General features: G+C 46.4%; 1 protein-coding gene across 2 annotated transcripts in view; it reads left to right on the forward strand.

The window, feature by feature from the left end:
* The window catches only part of LOC135186747 (transmembrane 4 L6 family member 1-like), a 42488-nt gene extending 18012 nt beyond the window's left edge, over window positions 1–24476 (forward strand). The window contains exons 1-5 of one of the 2 annotated variants that reach the window (XM_064164731.1): window positions 18737–18913; window positions 20625–20705; window positions 20793–20941; window positions 22954–23134; window positions 23939–24476. In XM_064164731.1, the coding sequence (XP_064020801.1) occupies window positions 18737–18913; window positions 20625–20705; window positions 20793–20941; window positions 22954–23134; window positions 23939–23953 (603 nt within the window). In that variant the 3' untranslated portion in view covers window positions 23954–24476. Of the gene's footprint in view, window positions 1–18736; window positions 18914–20624; window positions 20706–20792; window positions 20942–22953; window positions 23135–23938 lie in introns of those variants that run through there. The other variant, XM_064164733.1, reaches the window with a different exon arrangement.
* Window positions 24477–27244: the final 2768 nt, after the last annotated feature.

A 27244-nucleotide genomic window follows, 5' to 3' on the forward strand; every position in this document is an offset into this window, starting at 1 on the left:
TGTGAGCTGAGGGTAATGCAGAAGCTGCAGACTCTACAAGGCCAGAGCAGCTTGTAGAGGGTGGGGACCATCTCTTTGCCCCTGCAGCTCTCTTCTCCTCTCCCAGAGCAGCCACAGAAGCAGATCTGGGAGGATTGTGGCTGTGTCCTGGGCTGGATGTTTCAGTGCCATCATGCCAGCAGCGGCACAGTCTCCCAGTGTCTTGGGTGTTTCTGTGCCAGTCTTGGGCTCTCAGGCATCTGTGGCAGAGTCCAGGCTGGAGAAGTGGATGGGATTGGATTGGAAATGTTGGAGCTGATGATCCTTGAGATATTTTCCAACCTGGTACTGTGTGTGTGATTCTGTGGTTCTGACAGAGGCAATGGAGCAAGTTGGAGCAGAGGAGGTTCCATGTGAGCATAAGGAAAAACTTTTTCACTGTGAGGGTGATGGAGCCCTGGAACAGGCTGCCCAGGGGGGTTGTGGAGTCTCCTTCTCTGGAGACATTCAAAACCTGCCTGGATGCACTCTTGTGTGACCTACTCTAGATGACCCTGCTCTGGCAGTGGGGTTGGACTGGATGATCTTTCAAGACCTCTCCCAATTTCTAACATTCTGTGATTCTAAGTGATTCTGGATGGGTTTAGGGGGTTGCTTTGTTTTTGTGAAGGCATGGAAGCAATCCAGTTTGAATGCAATAGGCTGGGTTGTTGCACAAAACTCATAAGAGCTTCAAGCTCAGAACTGGTTACAAATCTTTTGTTGTTTTGCTTTTTTTCCCTAGACAGCAAGATAAAATTGTGGTCTCTCTCACAAATGCCTTTCCTCTCCAAGTCATCCTGCAGCATGTCTTGCAGTCATTTCTGTGCTAAGGCTTGATTTGTTAAACCTCTTGCTTTGTAAACCGTTACCACCGCGGTCGGAGTTGACTCACCTTGAGTAGATTGGTTATCACTTGTGTTAATATTTAATGGCCTGGTACTAGGCTGTACCCTGTTATTTTCAGAACACTCCCATGTTGTTTTGAGAGATAATGCATCTCCTGCCTGAATGCCAGGTGTCTGGAATAAAGCATGCTGCCCAACCTCGAGAGCCCAGTGCTTCTGTGGCATTTGTCTCTGGGTAAAGGCTGTGGGTGGGTCCTGACTCTGCAAAAGTGAAAAGATTCCAACAGCCTAATTTTGGCCTTGCTCAGAGTGATTAGAAATAGATTAGGTCATTAAAAAATGTATCATAAATTAGAAATCATTCTGTTGAGTTAGCTGTATCTGCTTGTGAAACATGCACAGGGAGAAGCTGGCCTGAGGTCAAGGGACTGGTGGTAAATGCTGCCATATCCAGTGGGCAGCTGTCATAGTGGCGTCCCCCAGGGATCAATGCTGGGCACAGTCCTGTTCAGTATCTTTATTGATGATCTGGACCAGGGGATTGAGTCCAGCATCAGTAAGGTTGCAAATGACACCAAGCTAGGAGCAGGTGTGGATCTCTTGGAGGGTAGGAGAGCCCTGCAGAGGGACCTTGACAGGCTGGATGGGTGGCCAGAGGCCAGTGGGATGAGATTTAGCAAGGCCAAGTGCAGAGTTCTGCACTTTGGCCACAACCCTAAGCAGTGCTACAGGCTGGGGACAGAGTGGCTGAATATTAGGAGGAAGTTATTCCCAGAGAGAGTGATTGGCATTGGGATGGGCTGCCCAGGGAGGTGGTGGAGTTGCTGTCCCTGGAGGTGTTCAAGGAAAGCCTGGCTGGGGCACTTAGTGCCACAGTCTGGTTGATTGGACAGGGCTGGGTGCTAAGTTGGACTGGATGAACTTGGAGGTCTGTTCCAACCTGGTTGGTTCTATGACTGTAGTAGCCTATTTATTTTCCTGTGTCTTCTGTCACCAGTGGGCTTCTGTTGGAGCTGAGCTGCTTGTTGCTGCTGCTGCTTCCTCTCCCCAGGTCATTGTCCTGCTTCACTGCTGCTCCCCTAACTGTTCACCCGTGTCCATGCTTGCTCAACACAATCATTCTGGAATGAGAGACACAGCTAGAAATACCTTCATGCTGCAGAAACAGGGATCTGAAGAAGCACTATGGTAAGCTATAGACTCTAGTTCTCTTTGGCAGCTAGCTAAGCCCTTTGACTTTCTCCATCTCCTCCCTTTGCTGTGTTCATTGTACTTGAACATGAGGACAGAAAACATGTTCCCTGTGACAAGGAGTGCCACTGGGCTGGGTGCCAGCCTGCAGGGCTGGCAGAGATCAGCTCTTTGCTGTGGCTTGGAACAGGGCTCAGCAGCTTACTTATGTCTACCCAGAGGAGGGGGGGGTATGGCACTGAGTTGTGGGCAGCAGTGCTCATTCTTCTCTGCAGATCACCAAGGGACAAGTGAATAAACTAGTACTTTATTCACTGCTGTTTTAATTTCCACTGCCAGACTACTTTTCATCCACATCAGTTCTCTGCTCTGGTCCAAGGAATGCCAGGACCAATATTAGGGGAGAACCATGACTGGAGTCAATGGTCTTGAAGATCTTTTCCAACCTAAGTGATTCTATAATTCTATGAGCAGGAATATATAGCTGCAAGTAGAGAATGATCTGCAGTTAGACCAGCTTAAGTCAGCCATTAAGTTGCACCTTGCCAGTGATGCTAACAGCTGTGATCCCCTCTGCTGTTCTGAATGTCCCTGTACGCTGTGCAGTGTGCCTGGGGTGAAAATCCACCAGCAGGGCCCTTCCCCTGCCCTCCTTCTTGCTCAGTTGGTGGCCAGTCATAGGGGATTTAAGGCCAAAGAAGGCTTTTTCCTTTGTTCTTGCCAAAGTCATGGCTGTGGGTGTACAGCCATGCTTGCTGGCTACCTTGTACATGGGTCTCCCCAAAATGCTGGCTGATGTCATGATTTGCTTAAAGTGTGTATTGGAGGTTAACAAACTCCATGGGAGATGTGGCTTAGCAGCAGGATACTGCTTAGAAACTGGCAAATGCCTACTGCAGGGGAGTCTGCTGCCTTGGCACACCTAAGGCAGAGGTGTCAGTTGAATTCTTTTTGTGGTACCTCTCCCTCTGTGTTTTCCCTTTTGGTCTGTCAGCTCTCTGGAGTGATTTTCGGCACTGACATATGTTCACAGGATCCCAGGATGTTAGGGGTCAGAAGGGACCTCTGGAGATTTATGAGTTCAATCCCCTGCCTGAGCAATAGAATCTAGTGCAGGTTGCACAGGAACACAGGCAGACAGGGATTGAAAACCTCCAGAGAAGGAGGCTCCACAACCTCTCTGGGCAGCCTATTCCAGTGCTCTGTGACCCTTACAGTAAATAAGTTCTTCATGTTGAGGTGGAATTTCGTGTGCTGCACTTTGCATCCACTGCCTCTTGTCCTATCCCAGGGCACAAGTGAGCAGAGGCTGTCCCTGTCCCTTCCTTCCTGACCCCCAGCCCTCAGATATTTAGAGGCATTGATCAGACCCCCTCTCAGCCTTCTCCTCCCCAGGGCTCTAAGCCTTTCCTCATAAGGCAGTGCTCCTGTAGGTTTCATTTAATAGTTTCAAGTTCAGTATGTGAACTGATTTGATGACTGTGTTTAACTTGTTGGTAGCCAATCCTGGCAGCAGTTAGAGCAGCTGAGAATAACTGTTTTCACATTGAACCAGCTATCTCCCTCCTCCCTGAAATGGAGGAGGATTAAGGTTTTGTTTAAGATGGTGAATGTATTTCAAAGCATCAGGAAATCCTATGGCTTGGTTGTAGCAAAGTAGGTTCGTTCAGATCATCACCAGGATGCCTCATAATGCCATGCCCATGTTGTGCTTAATTGGCCTGACAGCACATTCTCCTCTTCTCTGACTCTCATTACTGTGTGACTTTGTGTGAGTGCTGTCACACCCTTGCCTTTTTTGAGTAAAAGTATTGGCCACTCTTGCAATATAATTATCTATAATAGCACAAAGCTACTTGACCTGCTCCATGAAGTGTCATCTTAATATAACGAGGTGCTTATACCCAGCTTCATCCTCACATTCTGCTGGCTTTACCTACTTAGTCTCTTGAACTTGAATTAACTTGGCTTGCTGGAAAAGAGTCCAGCAGAGAGCCACGAAGATGGTTGAGGGACTTGAGCATCTCCCCTACAAAGAGAGGCTGAGAACCCTGAGGCTGATTAATCTGGAGAAGAGAAAGATGAGATCTGATCAATGTCTATAAATACCTGAGGGGTGGGTGTCAGGTGGCTGAGGCCAATCTGGTTTTGCTGGTCAGCAGCAATAAAACAAGGAGCAATGGATACAAACTGGAACAGAGAATGTTTCACCTCGACATGAGGGTGGCAGAGCCCTGGAACAGGCTGCCCAGAGAGGTTGTGGAGTCTCCTTCTCTGGGAGTTTCCAAAATCTACCTGGATGCATTCCTCTGTGACCTACTCTAGGTGACCCTGCTTTGGCAGGGAGGTTGGACTTGATGGTCTTTGGAGGTCACTTCCAACCTTAAGGTTCTCTGATTCTGTGAATGTAGATAGAGGTCATCATGTAAATTTGACAACAGCATTGAAATATTCTAAGACAGTTTAGCTGTGCATGTAGATGGGATAGAAGTGCCACTTCTCCACAATTCCAGAGCTGGGGTTAAATAAGTGTTTCAGCTTGTGCTCCATGCTTATGCTCACAGGTAGACCTAGGTGTGGTAGGTCTGCACTTTGACTTTGTCAGATCCCCTGGCTTTAATGGCATGCTTTGCTTAGTGTTTTATCTGTCTTTAAACGGAAGTTGCTGTATGCATGATTTTTCCCTCAGTGTTTTAATAAACTACCCTGCTTCATAAAATGCTACTTGTCAAAGCACCACCAACTAGTGAGAAGACTAAATCTCCTCACCTTTTTGTGACAGGCTGCATTCCTTCTTTGTAAGCAGCTATGTTTAAGGGCAGTGCTGTCAAACTTGGATTTCTGAAGTTAGTCACCTGTGGTTTAGGCAGCAGAGCAGGTGACCTGCATTTCGAGGTGCCAAACAGCCCCAAACACCCATTGAAGTCTCTGGGGGTTTGTGTGTCAGCTCCAGCCAGCTGTCACAATAGCACCCAGGGTAGCTGCATGGTTTTTGAGGAAACACTTGCAGCCCTTGGGCAAATGTCTGTCTGGTGGCCCCAAAGTTAGCTGTGCTAGGAACTTGGAGGCACTTTAGTCTGGCTCCATGCCCTTCTCAGTGTCTGTGCAGTCCTGGCCTGTACTGCTGGCATGAAAGGGTTCTGTTTCCTGCTGAAAACTCTTCTGCTCTCACTTGATGGTGAGGAGACACTCTTCTAAGAGCTAAGGGAAATGTTACACACAGCTCATCTGAGGAAAGAGTCAGGTAGTGATAGGACTGGGGAGGATGGAGCAAAACTAGAAATGGGTAGATTCAGACTGGATGTATGGAAGTTGCTTTTCAGCCTGAGGGTGGTGAGACACTGGAACAGGTTGCCCAGGGAGGTGGTGGAAGCCTCATCCCTGGAAGATTTTAAGGCCAGGCTGGATGTGGCTCTGAGCAACCTGATCTAGTGTGAGCTGTCCCTGCCTGTGGCAGGGAGGTTGGAAATGGATGATCCTTGGGGTCCCTTCCAGCCCTGACAACTGTGATTCTAAGCCTTTGGGTTGCTGTAGTGTAAATGATTGCCTCCCCAAAGGCTGCACTTTGTTGTGCTTCATGCTGGACGATCCTTAGGGTCCCTTCCAACCCTGGCAGTTCTATGTTTCTATGAATCAGAATCATAGAATCAACCAGGTTGGAAGAGACCTCCAAGCTCAGCCAGTCCAACCTAGCACCCAGCCCTATCCAGTCAAACAGACCATGGCACTAAATGCCTCAGCCAGGCTTTTCTTGAGCACTTCCAGGGATGGTGACTCCACCACCTCCCTGGGCAGCCCATTCCAATGCCAGTCACTCTCTCTGGCAAGAACTCCCTCCTAACATTCAGCCTGGACCTCCCCTGGCACAGCTTGAGACTGTGTCCTCTTGTTCTATTGCTGGTTGCCTGGGAGAAGAGCCCAACCCCACCTGGCTACAGCCTCCCTTCAGGTAGTTGCAGACAGCAATGAGCTCTGCCCTGAGCCTCCTCTGCTGCAGGCTGCACACCCCCTGCTCCCCCAGCCTCTCCTCACAGGGCTGTGTCCCAGGCCTTTCACCAGCTTGCTCCCGAGACGAGCAGCTTTCTAACTCGGGGCCAAGAGGAGCATGTCAGCAGGGGTTCAGCCAGAGGCACACCCATGGCCTGCTGAGAAATATTTTTAGAAAGAGGCAGAAGTCCACAGCATGGCTCACAGGGGCTGTGTCGAAATCCTGCCTGCATTCATGCCCACGCCTGCAGCCTTTGCTCGAGGAAACTCTATAGTTGCATCAATGGGAGGTGTGTCCAAGCTGAGCAACAGAGGACAGGCACCCATGGGCTACCTGCTGCTCTAGTGAGATTCCTGTTGTCAAAGCTGCAAGATCCCTGTGCTGAGTAACCCTGAAAGCAACCCCAGACACTGAGCAGCTTTGGAAGCAGACAGAATTTTACAGCTTTGTTGTAGACTTAGCGCCGTAACTTGGGTTAGCTCAGGGTTAAAGAAGGTGTTTGCTTTAGGACTTTGCATATGAAACACCCAAGTTGTTTTGTACCTCTGCTCTCTGCTTTTGTTGCTGCTTTCAAGCAGGGCCCATAATACAGCCAACCCTCTGCATGGCTGTGAAATAAAGCTTCACTGATGCAAAACTACACTGGCTGCTACAACATTCTGGTAGCTAGACCAAAAATCCTGTCCAGATCTAACTCTAAGGAGCCTTCTTGTCAAATTCACATTGGGAATAATTTTTCTTCCTTTGCATTTATGAACTTTGCATGTCAGAATACTCTGTAGTATGAGGAGGAACCTTGCTGCTGGAGACGTCAATCTGCTTATGGTAGTCCTAAATCCATCCTTCATTTAGGGAGATGTTTTTTTGCTATGACAGTGGTGGAACACTGGAACAGGTTGCTCAGCCCCACCCTGGAACCATACAAGGTCAGGCTTGATACAGCTCTTAGCATCCTGATCTAGTTGGGGATGGCTGCTGCTGACTGCAGAGAGTGTTGCACTGGATGACCTTTCAAAGTCCCTTCCAACCCTACGTACTCTGTGATCCTCTGACTAATAAGACTTCCCCAGAATTATTAAGTTTGAAGTGTCCCTAACATGGCTCAAAGATTTGCTTTCATAACTGGAGTTCCATCGTTGGAGTACTTACAAAATGGAAGGCAGCAGAAGAAGAGTAAATAACAATTGATAAATTACAGTAAAGACTTGCTAGAAATCATAGAATCAGTCAGGGTTGGAAGGGACCACAAGGATCAGCCAGTTCCAACCCCCCGTGTCATGGGCAGGGACACCCTACCCTAGAGCAGGCTGCACACAGCCTCATCCAGCCTGGCCTTAAACACCTCCAGCCATGGGGCCTCAACCACCTCCCTGGGCAACCCATTCCAGCCTCTCACCACTCTCATGCTCAACAACTTCCTCCTCACCTCCAGCCTGACTCTCCCCACCTCCAGCTTTGCTCCATTCCTCCCAGTCCTATCACTGCCTGAGAGCCTAAAAACTTCCTCCCTAGCATTTTTGTAGTCCCCCTTCAGATCCTGGAAGGCCACAAGAAGGTCACCTGGGAGCCTCCTCTTCTCCAGTGTGAATAGATAAAAATATGCTAAAAAAACTTAAAAAATACTAAAAAACCCTGAAAAATACTTCAGAAATACTAAATAAACCCCCCTCAAAATACTGAAAAAAAATTAAAAATACTTTAAAAAAACAAACACTAAAAAATACTTACAAAATACTAAAAAACCCAAAAACCAAACTTACAAAATACTGAAAAAAACCCTAAAAAATACTAAAAAAACCCCTTACAAAATACTGAAAAAATACTTTTAAAATAGTAAAAAAAAAACCTTACAAAATACTAAAAAAAAGTAAAAACCAAACTTACAAAATACTGAAAAAAACCCTAAAAAATACTTAAAAAATAGTAAAAAAACTTACAAAATACTAAAAAAAGTATAAAACAAACTCACAAAATACTGGAAAAAAAATTAAAAATACTTAAAAAATACTAAAAATAACCTAAAAAATACTTAAAAAATAGTAAAAAAAAAACTTACAAAATACTAAAAAAAAAACCAACAAACTTACAAAATACTGAAAAAAACCCTAAAAAATACTTTAAAAATACTAAAAAAACCCTAACAAATACTTACAAAATACTGAAAAAAAAACCCCACCAAACTTACAAAATACTGAAAAAAACCCTAAAAAAATACTTAAATACTAAAGAAACCTAAAAAAATACTTAAATACTAAAAAAACCCTAAAAAATACTTACAAAATACTAAAAAAAACCAAAACAAAAAAAAAAACAAACTTAGAAAATACTGAAAAAACCCTAAAAATACTTAAAAATAGTAAAAAAAATTACAAAATACTAAAAAAGGCAAAAACCAAACTTACAAAATACTGAAAAAAAAACTAAAAATACTTAAAAAATACTGAAAAAAACTAAAAAATACTTACAAATACTAAAAATACGAAAAAAAATTAGAATATGCTAATAAAATAGTAATAAATCTATACTAAAATATACTGAATAGTAGAGAAGTGGCAGAGGTGCACTTAATTAGTCTTAAACTAATTGAATTGAAACAGTAACCCCATAATGACTCCATGGGATTTTCCTCTTGGAGAAGAATAACGCTCAAAAATGTTGCTTTTGGACAGTCAGGGAAGAGGGAAGGGAAGAAGGAGGCAAAGAAAAGCTAAAAGTTGTGCTGGCAGTCAGGCAGCAGCATCAGAGAAGCGCGCAGAGGCTGCGGCGCTGCCCAGGCTCGCTGCGCCTTTGTCTATCAGTGGATGTCTGATTGCGATCGGGCTGCGCAGTGAGTGCTGTGTCAGCAGCAGCCTCCCTCGGGCGGAGCCAGCGGCACAGGTCCTGCTTTCCCTCAAAGGTGACCGCAGCTCTCCTAGGAGCTTTCTTCCCCCAACCAAGAGGTCGACATGGCAGGAAGCACACCTGCACGTATGGAGCAGAAAGTGGGAGGTGAACCGAGGATGAGGTAAAGCTCTCCAAACAGACTCCACACATCTCTGCTTCCCTACCGGCCAGCCTTCAGCGCTGTTCTTAACGTGGCTTTGCTGCTGTAGTGTGTTTGAAACACAGAAATCATAGAATCAACCAGGTTGGCAGAGAGCTCCAAGCTCAGCCAGTCCAACCTAGCACCCAGCCCTGTCCAAGCAACCAGACCATGGCACTAAGTGCCTCATCCAGTCTTGTCTTGAGCACCTCCAGGGATGGAGTCTCCACCACCTCCCTGGGCAGCCCATTCCAATGCCAAGCACTGTCTCTGCCAAAAACTTCCTCCTAACATCCAGCCTAGACCTCCCCTGACACAGCTTGGGACTGTGTCTCCTTCTTCTGTTGTGGCTTGCCTGGCAGAACAGAGCAACCCCACCTGGCTACAGCCTCCATTCAGGGAGTTGTAGACAGCAATGAGCTCTGCCCTGAGCCTCCTCTGCTGCAGGCTGCACCCTCCCAGCTCCCTCAGCCTCTCCTCACAGGGCTGTGCTCCAGGCCCCTCCCCAGCCTTGCTGCCCTTCTCTGGACACCTTCCAGCACCTCAACATCTCTCTTGAATTGAGGAGCCCAGAACTGGACACAGAACTCCAGGGGTGGCCTGAGCAGTGGTTTGGCTAAACTCAGTAAGGTCCACCCTTAGCAAGATATTGTAGCTCCAAGTCACCTTAATGCTTTGTATGATGACAGGTAACTGTGAAAGGGAGATGAAGAAGGTCCTGTGGGCACAGAGATTACTTATACACAGGTAGAAATTCCCATGTGTGTAGGTACCAGGCTGTGTTAGTCTGCTTCTGTGTACTTTAGATAGCTGTGTTTACTTTAATTTATTGGCAGGATTGTGTTTGAACTTCACCAGATAGCTATAAAGTTGATATGCCTTATTGATAGAGGCATCAGGTGACTGTGAGAGGACTTTGGCTCCATCTGATACTTAGTCTTTCATATGACAACAGCTGTTAATTCAGAGTATCCATCTGAGACTTGGTGTGTCATGTTTGTTTCAGATTATGGTTTATACTGCCAGTTTTGGGTTAGTCTTGAATTTTGTGCAGTGTGAGGAGTCTGGACTGACCTAGCCCTTTGCTTTAATAAAACAAGAATGGATTAAGGATCATATTTTGGTCATTTGCTGTATGAATACACCCTCTGGTTCCAGCAGGACAGCTCACAAGATAGAATGAGTTATGTTTTATAGGTATACAGTGGTTTATCTGAGTCAGAATTTTTAAGTGTGCTGGACTTTATGATTTCCTTTATTTCAGAGCACTATGGAATCTAGTTCTGAAAATGTCTTGCCATTAGGAGTGAGACTGCAGTGGAACCTCAAGGCAATGCCTGCTCCTTCATCAAGTGCAGTTGCATGGGGCTTGGCACAGGGCTGGTTCTAGAAGGCTGGGGATTTATTTTCTAAGCAACAAATATATTCCCTATATAACAACTTCTAGTATGTGTCAAGGTTCAGAGGGAAGATGATGAGAGTCCAAGATCCTCTGATCCTCCGTTGTGTAATTTATGTGCTGCTTGCTTTTCCTTATTTAGCTTGAGTAGCTGGATTTGCTGAAGCTTTAGACCCCAGGCTCTCTCTCAATTAAATTTACTGAACTTGCACCTGTATAAGCAGAAAAGGGCCTCCAGAGCCAGAACAAACCAGAGGATATCACAAACTGAAACATGAAGGTATCGTAGAATAGAATCATAGAATGGTTCAGGTTGGAAAGGACCGCAAAGATCATCTAGTTCCAACCCCTTGCCATAGGCAGGGACATCTCCCAACATGAGGAGAAACTTCTTGATAGTGAGGGTGACAAAGCACTGGAGCAGGCTACCCAGAGAGGTTGGGGAGTCTCCTTTGCTGGAGACTTTCAAAACCCACCCACGTGTATTCCTGTGTGAACTACCCTAGCACTACTACAAGCAGTGCTACAGGCTGGGGAGAGAGTGGCTGGAGAGCAGCCAGGAAGAAAGGGAGCTGGGGATGCTGGTAGATAGTAGCTGAACATGAGGAGCAGTGTGGCCAGCAGGACAAGGGAGGTTCTTCTGCCTCTGTACTCAGCACTGCTCAGGCCACATCTTGAGTGCTGTGTTCAGTTCTGGGCTCCTCAATTCTAGAGAGATGTTGCAGTGCTGGAAGATGTCCAGAGGAGGGTGACAAAGCTGGGGAGGGGCCTGGAGCACAGCCCTGTGAGGAGAGGCTGAGGGAGCTGGGGGTGTGCAGCCTGCAGCAGAGGAGGCTCAGGGCAGAGCTCATTGCTGCCTACGACTCCCTGAAGGGAGGCTGTAGCCAGCTAGGGTTGTTCTCTTCTGCCAGGTAACCAGCAACAGAACAAGGGGACACAGCCTCAAGCTGTGCCAGGGGAGGTCTAGGCTGGATGTTAAGAAAGCTCTCGTCAGAGAGAGTGATCGGCATTGGAATGGGCTGCCCAGGGAGGTGGTGGAGTCACCATCCCTGGAGATGTTCAAGGAAAGCCTGGCTGGGGCACTTAGTGCCATGGTCTGGTTGATTGGCCAGGGCTGGGTGCTAGGTTGGACTGGATGATCTTGGAGGTCTCTTCCAACCTGGTTGGTTCTGTGATCAGCACAAGCCTTTTCCCATAAAGCCTAGAGCTGTGCTTTCATCGGAACGCAGAGTCAAGAATAGGACAGCATAGGACATGCAGGCACATTTCTGCTTCCTCAGCCTCTGTTTCCAGTTACTGATGAGCCCTTGTCTTTGGTAGCATGAAGGTATCTGCACTGGACTTCTACAAGGAAAAATAATCAAGTGTCTGTAGTTGAATTTGAAATAGTTTTCACCAAAGCTTGCTTGCAAGACATCAGCCTGCCTGTGGAGTGGCAGATGAGGGTTTGAGACATCTGTTGCTTTATATGCAGAATTTTGCTTGATGCTGCTAAATGTGCTGGGAGTTTGGGCTGAATTCTCACCAAGCTTTAGCTGCAGCCTGGCTCTGCTTGGCTTCTTCAGAGAGAGTTACAGTTCCAATACCTGAAGGAATCTTTTGGGAAGGCTGGAGATGGACTTTTCATAAGGGTGTCTAGCAGTAGGACAGCGGAGAGTGGTTTGCAGCTGAGTGAGACTATGTTTAGACTGGACAAAATTCTTCAGTATGGGGGTGGTGAGGCTCTGGAATAGGTTGCTCAGGGAGGCTGTGGATACCTTATCCTTGAGGGGGTGTGCAAGGCCAGGCAGGATGAGGCATCCCTGCCCATGGCATGGCATTTGGAGTAGGTGATCTGTAAGGTCCCTTCCAACCTAAGCCATCCATGATTCTGTGATGATTTATGTAAAGCTTGGAAAGTAAGTGGTTAGGCCAGGAGCTTCCAGTGGTAGCACAGACACAGCAGCAGGAGTGGCTGAGAAGCATGCAGGCAGCACTCTCAGCATCACCCATACGTAGCAGAGAAGTGATGGTGCTCTGCTGTCCCACTGCCTGTTGAAGAGATGCTCTGCTTGCTTGGTGCATAATCTGGAAGAACCACATTTGCTGTGAGGTGGTGTGGAAGCTCATTTCTGTTCTGAGAGGCCTTGCATGTTAATCATAGGCTGAATTAATCAGCAGCCTGCTTCCCAGGCTTGCACATGAAGGAGTGTGTAATGGCTGTGTAATTGTAGTAGTTTGCAGGACATGGTTTTCCTTCAGCCTTTTGGATGCCCCTGAGTAGTGCTCGATTACTAAGCCCTATGCCTTCACCTCAGAACTGAGTGCAGTCACTCAAAATCCTGGGAGTCAATGGAGAGTACCACAAAAAATCCTCAGGGAGTTTTGCTGGGCAGGCAGGTGCTGCTGGTGGCTGAGCTGCACTTTCCTCAAGGGGGAAAGTGACAGTTGGCCCAGAGAAGGGCTGTGGGGTTTGTTTGGGTTGAGTTTGTGGCATTTTTTTGTCCTTATCTTTAGAGCAAACTCCCAGTATTTCCCCTCCTTTTTGTTTTTGTCCTTGTGGAGCACAAAGATCAGGCCTACTTCTCTGCTGTGAAGATCTGTGAAAGAAGACAGTTGCTTTGCTTCCTTTTTTAGCTTATCACACAGTAGTGTTCTTCTTGGAAGAGCTCTCTCTTTCAGTAATAGCACCTGAACCAAATCCAGTCCTAGTGAACCTTCAGGCATTGAGTTGGTGGCTACAGTGGCTTCAGTCCTGTTATTGCAGAGTGCATTGTGCCTGACTCCTGTGCCTCCAGTAGCTGTTACTGAGCATTGTCTTCTTGTGCAGGAGGCAGATGGTGTCTGTCACTTGAAGATTGGATGGGTGGTGTGACACTGGAGCAGCTTGCCCAGGGAGGTGGTGGAAGCCTCATCTCTGGACATCATTAAGGCCAGGCTGAATGTGGCTCTGAGCAACCTGATGTAGTGTGAGATGTTCCTGCCCATGGCAGGGGGGTTGGAGCTGGATGATCCTTGAGGTCCCTTCCAGCCCTGACAATTCTATGATTCTAGAATGGTATTTCATGAGCTGCTGTAGAAGGCTTGAGAGCCAGAGTTCAATTGAGCAAGTGACTCATGAATGAGCACAACAGAGCCTGTTTGGTCATAGCCTGATTATCACTAGAGGGAGCTGGTGGAAATCTTGGAGCTCTGCCTTCCTGACACTTGCAGAGAATCCTGTGAGCAGGATCTGACCCCCGAGGAGGTGGCTGTGGAAAGGAGCACTGCTCTGCAATGAGCCTGTGAACTTCTTCCACGGTTAATGAACTGGTGACATGGATACTTTTAGGGGTAATGACAGTTCAAAGGAACATAACACTCCTAATTTAGGAGCTTAGTCTTTCCCCACCCTCCAGAGCAAATTGCAGTTTGTTACAATGACAGCACATCTATGAGCTAGAAGCATCTTGTGCAAGGAGCAGCCACAGCAGGGCATGGTGTGCAGTGCAGGCACTGTGTTGTGTGGCAGACAGGCATTCTCCTCATCTGCATACAGCAGTCTCACTTCTATTGTTCCAGCAGATGCCCTTAAAGAAAGACTGAGAATTAATGAAATCATAGTCAGTGTGAAATGTTATTTTCCTTCACTTTTTTTCCATTGGATGTTGCTCAGATTAGAAGGACACTAAAATTACATTTAACTGTAGTTTGCAGTTGGGTTGATTCTACCTTCATAGGGTATTTTCAAGGTCTTGGTGTGCTCAGTGCAGCTAAATGGCCCTGAAGCAGTCGACCACACAATTGACAGCTGCTTCAAGAACCAACTGGTAGCAAAACTTCAGCGCACTTGTATTGTTAAATGAACTTCAGAGTTCCAGTTTAATTGATGAGAGCAAAGGTTTCAAGAACCTTGTGGCCATGTCTGGTTTTCTGGATGTGATCCCACTGCTACCAGTGCTGAAAGATTTGCAGGCAAACACAGCATCCTGCAATGTCAGCTGTGATAGTGTGGAAGACACAGGGCATGCTTCCAGTGGCAGTGCCACATGCTTCCAGTGGCAGTGCTTCATGCTTGGTTAACTTCTGCACTCTTGTCACCATTTTAAGACTAAAAATAATGGAAGGCAAACCTGTGAGCAAATGTTGCTGGTCCAAGGCAAGCAAACTTATGGCCGAGGTTTCAGCCACAGGCTGTGGCAGAACTAGAAAGGCAATTTGCCTTCTGTCCTACTTTTATCCTATTAATGTTGCAAGGAGTGATGCATGCAGGCTGCATCATAGCTTTTATATGTCACCAGAAAACAGTTTTTTGAAGTGGTTATTTTGCTTGTGGAATGATGTTACAGTGGCATTGCAAGTCTAGGGTCAGTAATAGTTGTTCTTAAGTAAGGTTTATGGGCTCTTTAAAGTGAGGATTTCTGCAGGCTCAATTAGTGGTGCCTCTGCCCTGGCTGTATGCTTCTGAGCCTCCAGGCTGGTTGGTTAAGCATCCAAACTGCTTTTGTTTCATCACTGCTCACTCCTTCTTAGGTCAGGATTGTTAGTAGTAAATCTTCTCTGTGTGTGTCAGTGAGTGTTGTTGTGTTCAAGTGTGAGTGCTTGCTTCAAGCTGACCTCTTCTGTGGTTCAGAACAGAGCTCTGTCTCAGAGTGATGGCAGAGGTGGGTGGCAAGTGTGTCCCTGTGTGTTACAGCTGCCAAAGGGCTGCTTGAGTTTGTGTTCACTGATGTGTCTCATGGCAACAGGTGGTTGCTTCTTCTCAGAGGAACCTCATTAATTCATCTCAGAAGCTGTCATGTAATTAGTAAAGGTAATCTGGAAACTTTCTTCTAGCCAGGGCCAGGAGTCTGTAGACACCAAGGACTTCAGGGAAGCAATTTCCTCTCATCACTATCCAGATGAACTCCACTCATTGATGTGCTCTTGTGAGGTGTTGTACCTGAGAACAATTATAGTTACAACATAGTGTTTTTGTGGACAGTAGCTGGAAAAACATGATCAATGGATCCCTTAGACATGGAGAATGGATGGTAGCATGGATGATTAAAGGGAAGTTGTGAGTGTTCCTAACCTCCCTGAGAGCTCTCTATCTAAAGAGCTGGCCAAGAGGCTCCCCTCAGTGACTGCATGTTCATCATGTGTTCCTAGCAGTTGTCTGAACTACTGTTTACATCTGTGAGCAGTAACCCACTAGAGAGTGAGAGAAGAACAAGTGAGAACAGCTTGTGAGGGCACTAGGGGTCAATTCATGCCCTGTGTCAATGCCTGTGTTAAGCTGCCCAGTCTTTCCAAATGATCTGTGTAGCCCACAAGATGGTTTCTCAAGCTGTGGCAGAGGAGGTCTGGGCTGGATGTTAGGAGGAAGTTGTTGCCAGAGAGAGTAATTGGCATTGGAGTGGACTTTCCAGGGAGGTGGTGGAGTTGCCATTCCTGGAGGTGTTCAAGAAAAGACTGAATGAAGCACTTAGTGCCATGGTCTGGTTGACTGGATAAGGCTGGGTGCTAGGTTGGACTGGCTGAGCTTGGAGGTCTCTTCCAACCTGCTTGATTCTATGATTCAGTGCCATGGTCTGGTTGATTGGCCAGGGCTGGGTGCTAGGTTGGACTGGATGAACTTGGAGCTCTCTCCCAACCTGCTTGATTCTATGGTTCTGCGATTCCCCATCGACAGCCGTGGTGCAGCCTGCCCATGCTGCCACCAGAGGCAAGTTTCAAACCCACCATGCACTCCAGAAACCCACTGCTGCTCCCTTTGAGCAGCAACAGGAGCAAACGGGCATGAGAAGTAAACAAGCACAAGTGTTTTGTGATCTGCATGGCTGTGTAGGAGAGTGATCTGAACTGCTGTTGATCAGGAGGCTGGAGCAGCTCTGCTGTGGGGACAGGCTGCAAGAGTTTGGGCTCTTCAGCCTGGAGAGGGGAAGGCTCCGAGGAGGCCTGGTAGTAGCCTTCTAGTATGTGAAGGAGGCTACAGAAGGGCTGGCGAGGGACTATTGACAAGGTCTTGTAATGACAGGATGAGGAGTAATGGATTTGAACTGGCAGAGGGGAGATTGAAACTGGATGTCAGGAAGATCTTTGATCCCATGCTGTGCTTCTGTGCTCCACAACCTCCCTGGAGGTGTTCAGGGCCAGGTTGGATGAGGCCTTGAGTGACCTGTTCTAGTGGGAGGTGTCCTTGCCTATGGCAGGGGGGTTGGAACTGGCTGAGCTTTGAGATCTCTTCCAACCTAAACCATTCTGTGATTCTGTTTGGGGGGCAGGCTTGGTGGTAACTGCAGACTGCAATGCCCCACATGCCTGGTAGTGCACAGCAGTGATTTTTGATGAGAGGAGGTTCTTGGTTGTGACAACTTCATTTCAGGAGCTGTGCTTAGGGAACAATTAAACAGGTCATAAATAGAACAGGTATAAAATCTGCTGCTCTGTGGCCATCTGTGTGGTGTGATGGCTGGGGGGAGGGAGCACGTTGGGTGGTGGTGTTCAAGGGGAGTGGTTTGGGTTCTTAGCATAACACAATAAAGGGAGGTTTCGGTGGAGCAGCAGTCTCCATTTCCTCCAGAGGAAACTTGCAGGCTGATGTTTATGCTTGCTTTAGTCACCAGAGGTGAAGTGCACAATAATAGTAAGCCTGCCTTTCTACAATTGGAGGATATTTCTCATAGTGAAGGAAGTCTCCAAGGTCAAGAGCTACAATACCCGGAGAAGTTACATCACAACCCCACATCTGCTCTTTTCCTGCACCCACCCTCCCACCCCCTTCCTTTTAGCAGGCTCTCTCGCTCTCCTTTTCTCTCAGCTGAAGTGTTGCTTGTGTCACCTGCAAGAACACCCTGGGTTTGTTTGGGACTTCTATGTACAGTGCACTTCAGCTGTTACCAACAATAAGTAATGCAGAATCACAGAAGCATTCCAGTTCCCCTCAGGATCACCAAGCCCAACTCATGTCCCTACTCTACAAGGTTCCCCATAAACCATATCCCCAAGCAGCACATCCAAATGACTTTTAAACACATCCAGGGTCAGCGACTCAACCACCTCCCTGGGCAGCTCATTCCAGTGCCTGACCACTCTTGCTAGGGAAACGTTTTTTCTAATGTCCAGTCTAAACCTACCCAGTTGCAGCTTGAGGCCATTCCCTCCTTCAAGCTCCCATCTTGAAAACAAAACCCATGAATGAGTGTTTCTCCCCTTAGATAAGTGATGAAGTCTCACTAGAGAGCCATTCCCAGACTCACTTTGTCTAGCCACTGGTTGTGCAATGAAAATTGCATTGGATAATGGTGATGGCATCAGCAGCACCTCCCAGGTCTAATCTGTGCCCTGTGCATGTTTGAGTTCCCCACTGTCATGGAATGGTATTGGCAGCTCAAGCCTCTGTCTTGAGATGGATGTGTGTGAAGAAGAGCAAAATTTGCATGAAGGCAAAGAGCGAAGGCTGGAGCTTAATTTTTCCACATCCCTTTTTTCTCCTGTTTGCTATGCACAAGCAACGCTGTTTGGAGCCCCCTGGCATCACTTTTCTGGGGTTGGGTTGGTTTTCTGCTTGTGTAGATGACATTTCAGTGCAAGGACTGTGTTTGATAAGGCTCTTTTTGAGGCAGCATTGTTCAGCAATGTTGGCTTGGTTTAGCTTTAACAAGTGGCTATTAAATCTCAAGCCAGCGTGTCTTGTAATGGCGAGAACAAGGACATTCCTTAGAAGCCTACTTGTCCATTTTATTTGTTTTCCAGCCTCCTGATGAGCTTTGCTCTTATTCCATTCATCAATGGGATAGCAAAGTGAGAGGCTGCTCTACATACTCCTCATTGCTCTATCCTTATTATTTATACCCAAAACTCTGACTCAATGCTGTCGAAGCAGCTGAGTCTTTCCCTGGCTTCAGGTTGTTCTGAATCAGTCTATAAACCTAAAACTCAAAGCTGCTTCTAACAAAGAAAACAACCCCTTTTTTTCCCCCTTCAGTTCCTAACACAACATGTGGTTTAAGCCTGTTGTTCATGTCTAATCATGTTCACTGGTGACAATTGCAAGCTCACATATTAGAGTGGAATTAGGTAGTATTCAACATTTCCTTGGTTGCATTTGGCTTGCCAATTAGTGCATTTAAAAGGGGTGGTGGCTTTCTGCCATCCCTGCTCCCTCACTCTGCAATTGGGAATGGTGGTTATGGGGAGGTGTGAACGTCACCCAGGTTAGCCTGAGTATTTAAGGAGGTGAGAATAAAGGCTGGTCTTCTTTTAGGTGTGGGCAGGTATGAGATAGGTTGTGTTGGACTGGTGAAGGAAGGGTTTGTAAAGCTGAGGCCATGTGTTTTGGAAGGTATACTAGATGTGTTGGGTACAAGTTGCTCATCCTTGCCTTGCTCAGCATCGTGGCCAATGTTTTGCTTTATTTTCCCAATGGTGAAACAAGATTTGCTTCAGAGCATCGTCTTGGCAGATACGTGGAGTGTCTTCATGGCATTCTAGGTGGAGGCTTCCTGGTAAGTAAGGAACTAGCAGTTTCCTTCAAGCTTATTTTGGTGCTAAGTGGTCTTACTATTTCTTCAGCAGTTGCACTGATTTATCAGTCAAATCAGCAGGAACCTCTGAAGCTGTGTCAAAAGAAATTGCTACGTTACTTGTAATTATTATTAGTTGCTACTAGTAGTTCTTCTCTTATCTGCAACATTATGGTACTTTAAAGCTGAGAAAATCATAGGCTCTAGGTCACAAAAACCAAATGCAAAACTGGAGCCAAGCCTCTCAGCAGGTCATGGTTTGTGTAAAGGGTTAAATCTTATGGCTTTATCATGTTGTTGGATTATTCTCCTTTTGAATGTCCCTCTATAACCAGCATTTAGTTACAGTTCCTTAACTTCTACTATCTCATGATCCTTGATTTCTACTATAACTTATTTCTCTACTTTAGCTCTTTATTCAGAGGAATCAAATGGCAATTATCAGAGCTTTGCATCTGAGTAGCAGCAAGGGGTGAAGAATTGAGTGTGTTCATTATAGTATGTTGTTAATCTGAAACTGTCTTTTCTACATTTTCAATCTGGTGGACCACACTGAAGCATATTTAAGTTCTTGACTCCAGGCTTCCTCTTCCATTTGCTTTTAAAAGTCCTCTTAGAAGTAGGCTACAGATCTCAAGGTGTCTGCAAATCTCGTGTTGAAAATGATTGCACAGAAACCCCTCCACCTTGTGAGAGGTGCTTGTGGCTGTGCTACAGCCCTACCACAAGGACTGGCTGAGATTGGGCCTCACACACACAACAGAAGTGAAATCAGTGGAAGTGTTCCTGGAACACACTTGTGCAGCCTCTGCTGGACGTGCAGCTTTGGGACTAAGCAATAGGTTTGAATAAGGGCTGAGGAGTATGTGGCTGTTCAGCTGAAGAGCTTTTATTGTGCTACCTTAAGCAAGGAAGCACATTGCCCTTTCTTTAGGGTTTTCCAATGTACTTCTGGGTGTGGAGTCATGTTTACAAGTCCTGCTAGTGCTGGTGAGGAGGCTACTCTGCTAAATCTAGATGAAATGAAATTCAAATGCTTGATTTGATGCTGCAAGCTCTGAAGTAGGGATGGTTTATATTTCTTACAGACAACTTCTGCTTAGTTTGTTTGCATTTCTGTCCCTGGAAACAGGCTGTGAAAAGCTAGAAAAAGCTGATTGTAATGAGATGTTTTCCTGGAGTGAGCAAAACGTTCCTAGACTTTCTACTCTAGTCAGATTGGTTTGTCATAGGGCCAGTGGTGACTCTCTTCATTAATTAATATGTTGCTGGTAGCTGTTTTTATTCAACAAATACTTACGAAAGACCTTGTAGTCTTCATCTGGCAGAAAGTTAATGGGTGTGGGGGGGTGTTTTGTTTTGCAAAGCATTTTATTTGCAGGACACAGGCTTTAGTGTGAATAAAAGCTTGTAAAGATGAAGTGCTTTAAATTGCAGCAATACTATAGCAGGCTTTTAATGCACTTAAGTGCTGTGTGTATACAAAGTGGAAGTAGAAATAGTCCTAACCTGGTGTTGGTGCTGCTGACATCATTAGCAAGTTGCTGACTTTGTTAAATAGGAGTAAAACTGAGTCACCTACGCAGGCTGCTCCTCTCTCCTCTGCCCAGGAGCGATGTTAAGGAATGAGGACTGTGTTTTATCTGCCACGTGCAACAAAGCAGCCCTGTGTGGTTTGTTTGCTCTGTCCTAGGTGCTCATCCCAGCTGTGGTGTTCATTGCACTCCACAAGGACGGCTGCTTTGGCTATGACGACTGTGGGAAGAGCTGTGTGGTGAGTGAGCCTTCATGCCTCAGTCCTAGGTAATGCCAAAGGCAAAGTGATGGCTGTTGGAAATTCATCTCTACCTTTGCTGTGCAGGTGCTGTCCTCAGTTCTGGCAGCCCTAATTGGACTCATTGGTTCTGGCTACTGTATCATCATTTCAGCACTTGGCTTGTCTCATGGACCATATTGTTATACCCACCCAGGAAGAAACTGGATCTATCCTTTCACTGAATCCTCTGGAGGGTAAGTTGTCTCTTCATGAGGATGTTGCATCTTTCCCTCTGATGTACACATAGTTTTACTCCAGTACCTTGCAGAAATATCAGGTGACCATACACCAAGATCCATTCACAAGCACTTGCTTCTCACTCACTAAGAACTAAAAAGATGCCATCAGTTTCCCACACTGCTGCAGTTTGAAACCAAAGCACTATAAGTCTCCTGCCCTACAAAAAGGGATCTGAGCACATATAAGTAATAATTCTATAGAGCATGTAAAGTTCAAGCCCATGAACCTCTTTGACATCAAGTTTTAGGACTGGGAGGGATTTCCATATTATGAATTAGTTATTAGTTAGTTGTTACTATTAATTAGTATGGAATTTGTCTGATGTGTTGTGAGGCTTGCTCCTGGAGTTGCTTTGTCTCTGGCATAATACCTTAGAATCATAGAGTCATAGAATACACTGGGTTGGAAGAGACTTCTAAAGCTCATCTGGTGCAACCACTCTGCAGTAAGCAGGGACATCCCCAACAAGATTGGGTTGCTCAGAGACCCATCAAGCCTGACCTGGAATGTCTCCAGTGATGGGTCCTCCACCACCTCCCTGGACAACCTGTTCCAGTGTTCCACCACCCTCATATTAAAGAACTTCTTCCTGATGTCCAGTCTAAATCTACCCTCCTCTTGTTTCAAACCCATTGCCCCTTGTCCTAGTGCTACATGCCCTTGCAAACAGACCCTCCCCAGCTTCCCTGTAGCTGAGTTGTCTGCCATTTCCCACTAATCCCCACAAACCCTGGCAGCTGGAAGAGGCTTTGTTTTGGATCATGATGTGCTTTTACAGTGTCTGTGTGCTTGACAGCCTTGAGGCTGTTTCTAGTAGCAGTTTATGGCCAATGCCAGGCAGGCCAAGAAGCCACAGAAAGCTACTTTGCAGCAGAGACTTTGAATTTTACATTCTGCCAAAAGGGGGCAGTTCCTCTTCCCTGCTCCCCCTCAGTTGTGACTGAATATAGAATTAAGTCCTTGCTGAATGCTCATCAGTGCTGATGCCCTGAAGCTGTGGGTGAGGAGTAACAGCTGGAATACTGCAGTACCCCTCTGAATTTGTTCTGTGTGTTACTCTTCCAGAGTAGGCAGGTAAGGGCCCAAAGACAACAGCACAAGACCCATTTGCTGAACTGTGTTCAGAATAAAGGCCTGGTCCTGAGAAGCCCTGTGGTTGTTTTCAGCAGTAGGGCTTACTCTTTCAGTCTTCTCTCTCAGTAATAGAAGATTCTACATTTAAAGCCTAAGATTTTGGATTTTAAGAGAAATTAAAGCCTAACAAAAGTGTGTGGTTGATAGTATAAGATATTCCTAAACAGAGCAAGCATTCTGTGGAATAAATCATTGCATTTTCTATTCAGAATCAGAATTAATCAGGTTGGAAAAGACCTTCAAGATGATAGAGTCCAACCTATCACCTAACCCTTCTAATTAACCAGACCATGGCACTAAGTGCCTCATCCAATCTCCTCTTAAACACCTCCATGGATGGGGACTCCTCCACCTCCCCGGGCAGTACATTCCAACGGGCAATCACTCTTGCTGTGAAGAACTTCTTCCTAACATCCATCCTGAATCTCCCCTGGCACAACTTGGGACTATGTCCCCTTCTTCTATCACTGCTTGCGTGGCAGCAGAGCCCAACCCTACCTGGCTACAGCCTCCCTGCAGGGAGCTGCAGGCAGCAATGAGCTCTGCCCTGAGCCTCCTCTTCTGCAAGCTGCACACCCCCAGCTCCCTCAGCCTCTCCTCACAGGGCTCTGCTCCAGGCCCCTCCCCAGCCTCAATGCCCTCCTCTGGACATGTCCAAGCACATCAACATCTTTCTTAAACTGAGGGGCCCAGAACTGGACACAATACTCAAGGTGTGGCCTGAGCAGTGCTGAGTACAACACTTAGAGAGAACATCTTCAAAGCAGTTAGAGACTAGACATAATTTGGTTCTAGTGTCCCAATGTTAATGTGTTTTAATTGCTGTGTACAGGTACCTCTTTGAGTACAACAGGTGGTCTGTATGTCAAGAGCCTCAAAACATCGTGCAGTGGAACATCACCCTCTTTTCCATCCTCCTTGTCTTGGGAGCAATAGAGTTCATTCTGTGCTTCATTCAGATCATCAATGGCATTGTTGGAGGACTGCAAGGCGCATGCTGCAGTCATGAGGAGGTGAGCTCTTTGTCCTTACAACCGTGCATCTCAGGTGAACATGAAGCTGTTGTTACTGATCCTGCTGTGCAGTCTTACTCAGCAGCTGTTTTTTAGGTATTCCTAGGCAGCAGTTCAGTGGACAGTGGGTTTGTTGTTTTTTTGGTAGCCTTGCTGTTCTTAGCATTTTCCTGTAGTATTGGACCATATGCTTTCAGCTGATTTCTCAGCTGTCACTGGCAGGTTAGACTCTACAAGAGCTGCAAGGCTTTTTTTTTTGCCCTCTATGACACTTGCATTCATCAGCAGTGTGTAGGTGATGCAACTGCAATACAGATCTCCTGGTGGTGATGGTCCCTGCCATAGCCTGAGCTGTCGTGGGACAATCTGGTGCAGTTCTGCACATAGCTAACATAACCTGCAGAGAGATCCAAAGGGTTTTTCCAGTGTGAGGCTTTTTTTTCAACGAGGAAGAGGATTTTTCTCAACATTTCTATAAAGTCTTGTTAGAAAGTTTGAGCACATTGTTCAAAGCAGTGTGGTAGTGGCAGTGTTGGAACTGCAGTGGCTTAGGGTATGCTTCACATCACACACATGACAGCTAGGAATGTGTTTCACGTTTCACATGGATGTAGTTGAACATTGGGGCTCTTTCAAGGCTGTTCCTGTCTTCTCATTTCTGTCTTCCATGCTGTAACTTCAATACCAAAGAGCATGCTAAGGTTATCTAAATGTGGTCAGGTTAATTTTGGGTCTTACAGTTGGATACAACATTTAACATTCTTCCCCTTAATGTGTGTTTCTTTCTTTTTGTTCCCCCCACAGACATATGGTTGCTAGAAACCTGGCAGTGCATTGACCTCGGGGTGTGTGTGTGTGGGGAGTATTTGAATATTCTGTGGTTTGCTTTATTTTTGATATTCCATGCACACCAGAATGCACAATGTTTGATGTCAAATTGTGCTCTTGCCATCAACTTAACTGGCTTGGGGCCAGCCCTTGTTGCTGGAGTCATATAGAGATTTTCCACCAACCTGCCTGTGTCTAAGGGCAAAAGGTATCCTGAATTCCCTTGGTTCATTTCATCTTAGTACAGGCAACTACCCAAACACATGTGACTCAAGATGTTGTTGGTTTGTTGTTTTCTTTCTACTGACACAACAGCTTGGTAATTTATGCAGTCCTCCCAATAAAGTTGCACTCCCATTCTAATATTGGAACAAACACAAACCCAATCTGGTCTGGCCTGGATATAAATAAGTGCTCAGCTGCAGCAAAAAAAGAAAGCAGCAGTAAAATATGGATGATTGAGGACAGGCTTCATCTTTTCAGACTTCACAAATAAAGATTTGTATTACAAATACCCAGCAGGTGTCAGTGATTCTTTTTCCTGCCCATGCTGAAACACTGCTTTCCTGTTCTTACAGGCCAGTGGTGGCAGGACAACATGAATATAAAGCAGTCAGGTCGGAATCACAGATCACATATCACAATGTTATGGACTGGAAAGGACCTGAAAAACTCATCTAGTCCAACCTCCCTGCCAGAGCAGGATCAGTCTCTAATGACACATCTGCAGTTGTATTGGTGGGCAAGAATACTGCAGATTGGAGTAACATACATTAATGATCCCTAAAACAAACATGGGAGTGGAATTTGAATTCCAGTGATTTGACCATTCTTTGTTTCAGACTTCTTCACCAGGGCTAAATACATTTATCATGCACTGCAGTCTAAGGCCAAACTTTAGACCTAAATTTGGATCCATAATCTCATTTTCCTCTCCAGCAGACTCTCTGAGGGTGAGAACTACTTCATTATTTGGTTTAGATCATTTAACTGAGCCAGACACTTGTGCATCCACAAAGGTATGATAGCTCAGCAACAACTCTGCGACAGGCACAGCCCTGTTAGTGAAGTCTGAGTCCTGGGTCTGGGACCTCATTCCTCATGGCTGTTTCAAGACTGTAAGAAGGCTCTTCTGCAGTTGACCACAGCTATGTATTCTCTTCTGCTCTCCTAAGGTGAGCTTACCTCCAAACTGCTTAGAGTCTTGAGTCTATGTCCTGAATTTTCTCTTACCCAGCAGACTCCTGGGTTCGGTGTTCAGAAAATTGAGTGCAGATTCAGGTTGGCAGTGATAGATTAAGCTGAAGTAGTTGACTTCAGCAATAAGCATCTTGGAGGCCCTATTCATAGAATCATACTCTCAAGCAGGTTGGAAGAGACCTCCAAGCTCATCCAGTCCAACCTAGCACCCAGCCCTGGCCAATCAACCAGACCATGGCACTAAGTGCCCCAGCCAGGCTTTGCTTGAACATCTCCAGGCACGGCGACTCCACTACCTCCCTGGGCAGCCCATTCCAATGCCAATCACTCTCTCTGCCAGGAACTTCCTCCTAACATCCAGCCTAGACCTCTTCCAGCACAACTTGGGACTGTGTCCCCTTCTTCTGTTGCTGGTTGCCTGGCAGAAGAGACCAACCCCACCTGGCTACAGCCTCCCTTCAGGGAGTTGTAGACAGCAATGAAGTCTGCCCTGAGCCTCCTCTTCTTCAGGCTGCACACTCCCAGCTCCCTCAGCCTCTTCTCACAGGGCTATGCTCCAGGCTCTTCACCAGCTTTGTTGCCCTCCTTGGGACATCTTCCAGCACCTCAACATCTCTCTTGAGTTAGAGGAGCCCAGAACTGGACACAGTAGTCAAAGTGTGTATTCTGGCACCCTGTGCAAGAACCTCTGCAGTGTTGCTTGCAGCATGTGACAGCAAATGCTCTCTCTCAGGGTGAAGGCAATCTGAGTGGTAGGCTGCCAACAGCATTGCTGGCAAGGGCAGCAGGCTGCTGGCCATGGCAGTTTTCAAGTGAAACTCAAAATGTGACACTTCAAAGAAATGAGGCCAAATCCAACTACAGCTCATTTTTGGACTCTAGCTGTTAATGTAGCCTTTGAAAACCAGCAGGTTACTTTTTCGTTGTGAGAGAAAAGGAATTTCCTGGGGGGGTAAGCACCCTCAGTGCTGTTGTAACTGGTAGGGTGGCCTTTTAAAGGTGGGCTACAACTTGCATTGCCTCTCAGGCTGTCCTGACAGCCAAGTTTATCACAGCCTTTCTGCTGGTTGTGTTTGGCCCTCTTTTGCCCTGCTGCAGGAAGGAACAGAGCACGCCTGTCCTATGCTCACCCATGACATAGGCACACACAACACCCCTTCCAGCTGCACAGCTTGTATGTGAGGAGCTGCTGTTTGAAAAAGGATCTGCAAGCTGGAATCAAGTGTGGAGTGAGAAGAGGAGGAGGAAAAAGAGGTTCTTGATAGGAACCATGCAGCTGAGGGATGTTTGCCTTTATGCTTGCATAATTGTTCTTTCTCTTTCTGGTACAGACAATCAATTGAAGATCTGGAAGAATTTTAGAGGTTCTAATGAGCAAAATAATTAGGCTAAAGTTTAGGATGAAAACCTTAGCTCAGCTCCACATAGCACTGACACACAGCAGTACTACTCACTGTGGTGTTTAAAAAGAGACCCCACCTTGAATCCTGCCTCCAGTTCTGGTGTCCCCAGCATAAGGAGGACACAGAGCTGGTGGAAAGAGTCCAGGAGAGGCCACAAAGATGATCCAAGGGTTGTATCACCTCTGCTGTGAGGACAGGCTGAGGGAGCTGGGGCTGTTCAGCCTGGGGAAAAAAAGGCTCTGAGGGGACCTTAGAGCTGCCTGCCAGTACCTGTGGGGATCCTACAGGAAGGCTGCAGAGGGACTTTTTACAAGGGTGTCTAACAGCAGGTCATGGAGGAATGGTGTGAAGCTGAGGGAGAGTAGATTTAAACTGGATCTTATGAAGAAGTTCTTCAGCACAAGGGTGGTGAGACTCTGGAATAAGATGCCCAGGGAGGTTGTGGATGCCTCATTCCTGGGGGGTGTTCAAGGCCAGTTTGGATGAGGCCTTGAACAGCTGAGTTGTGTTGAGTGGTGTCCCTGCCCGTGGTGGAGAGATTGGAGTAGATGATCTCTGAGGTCCCTTCCCACCTAGGCTATTCTATGATTCTACAATTAAGATGACATTTGGGGAGTTTGATGAGTTCCCTCACAGAGAAGTGGTTGTTTTGTGTTGCATTTCTTTCAGTTAGCAGAGA

This window comes from Pogoniulus pusillus, chromosome 26 (genome assembly GCF_015220805.1).
Source record: "Pogoniulus pusillus isolate bPogPus1 chromosome 26, bPogPus1.pri, whole genome shotgun sequence".
Lineage (NCBI taxonomy): Eukaryota > Metazoa > Chordata > Aves > Piciformes > Lybiidae > Pogoniulus > Pogoniulus pusillus.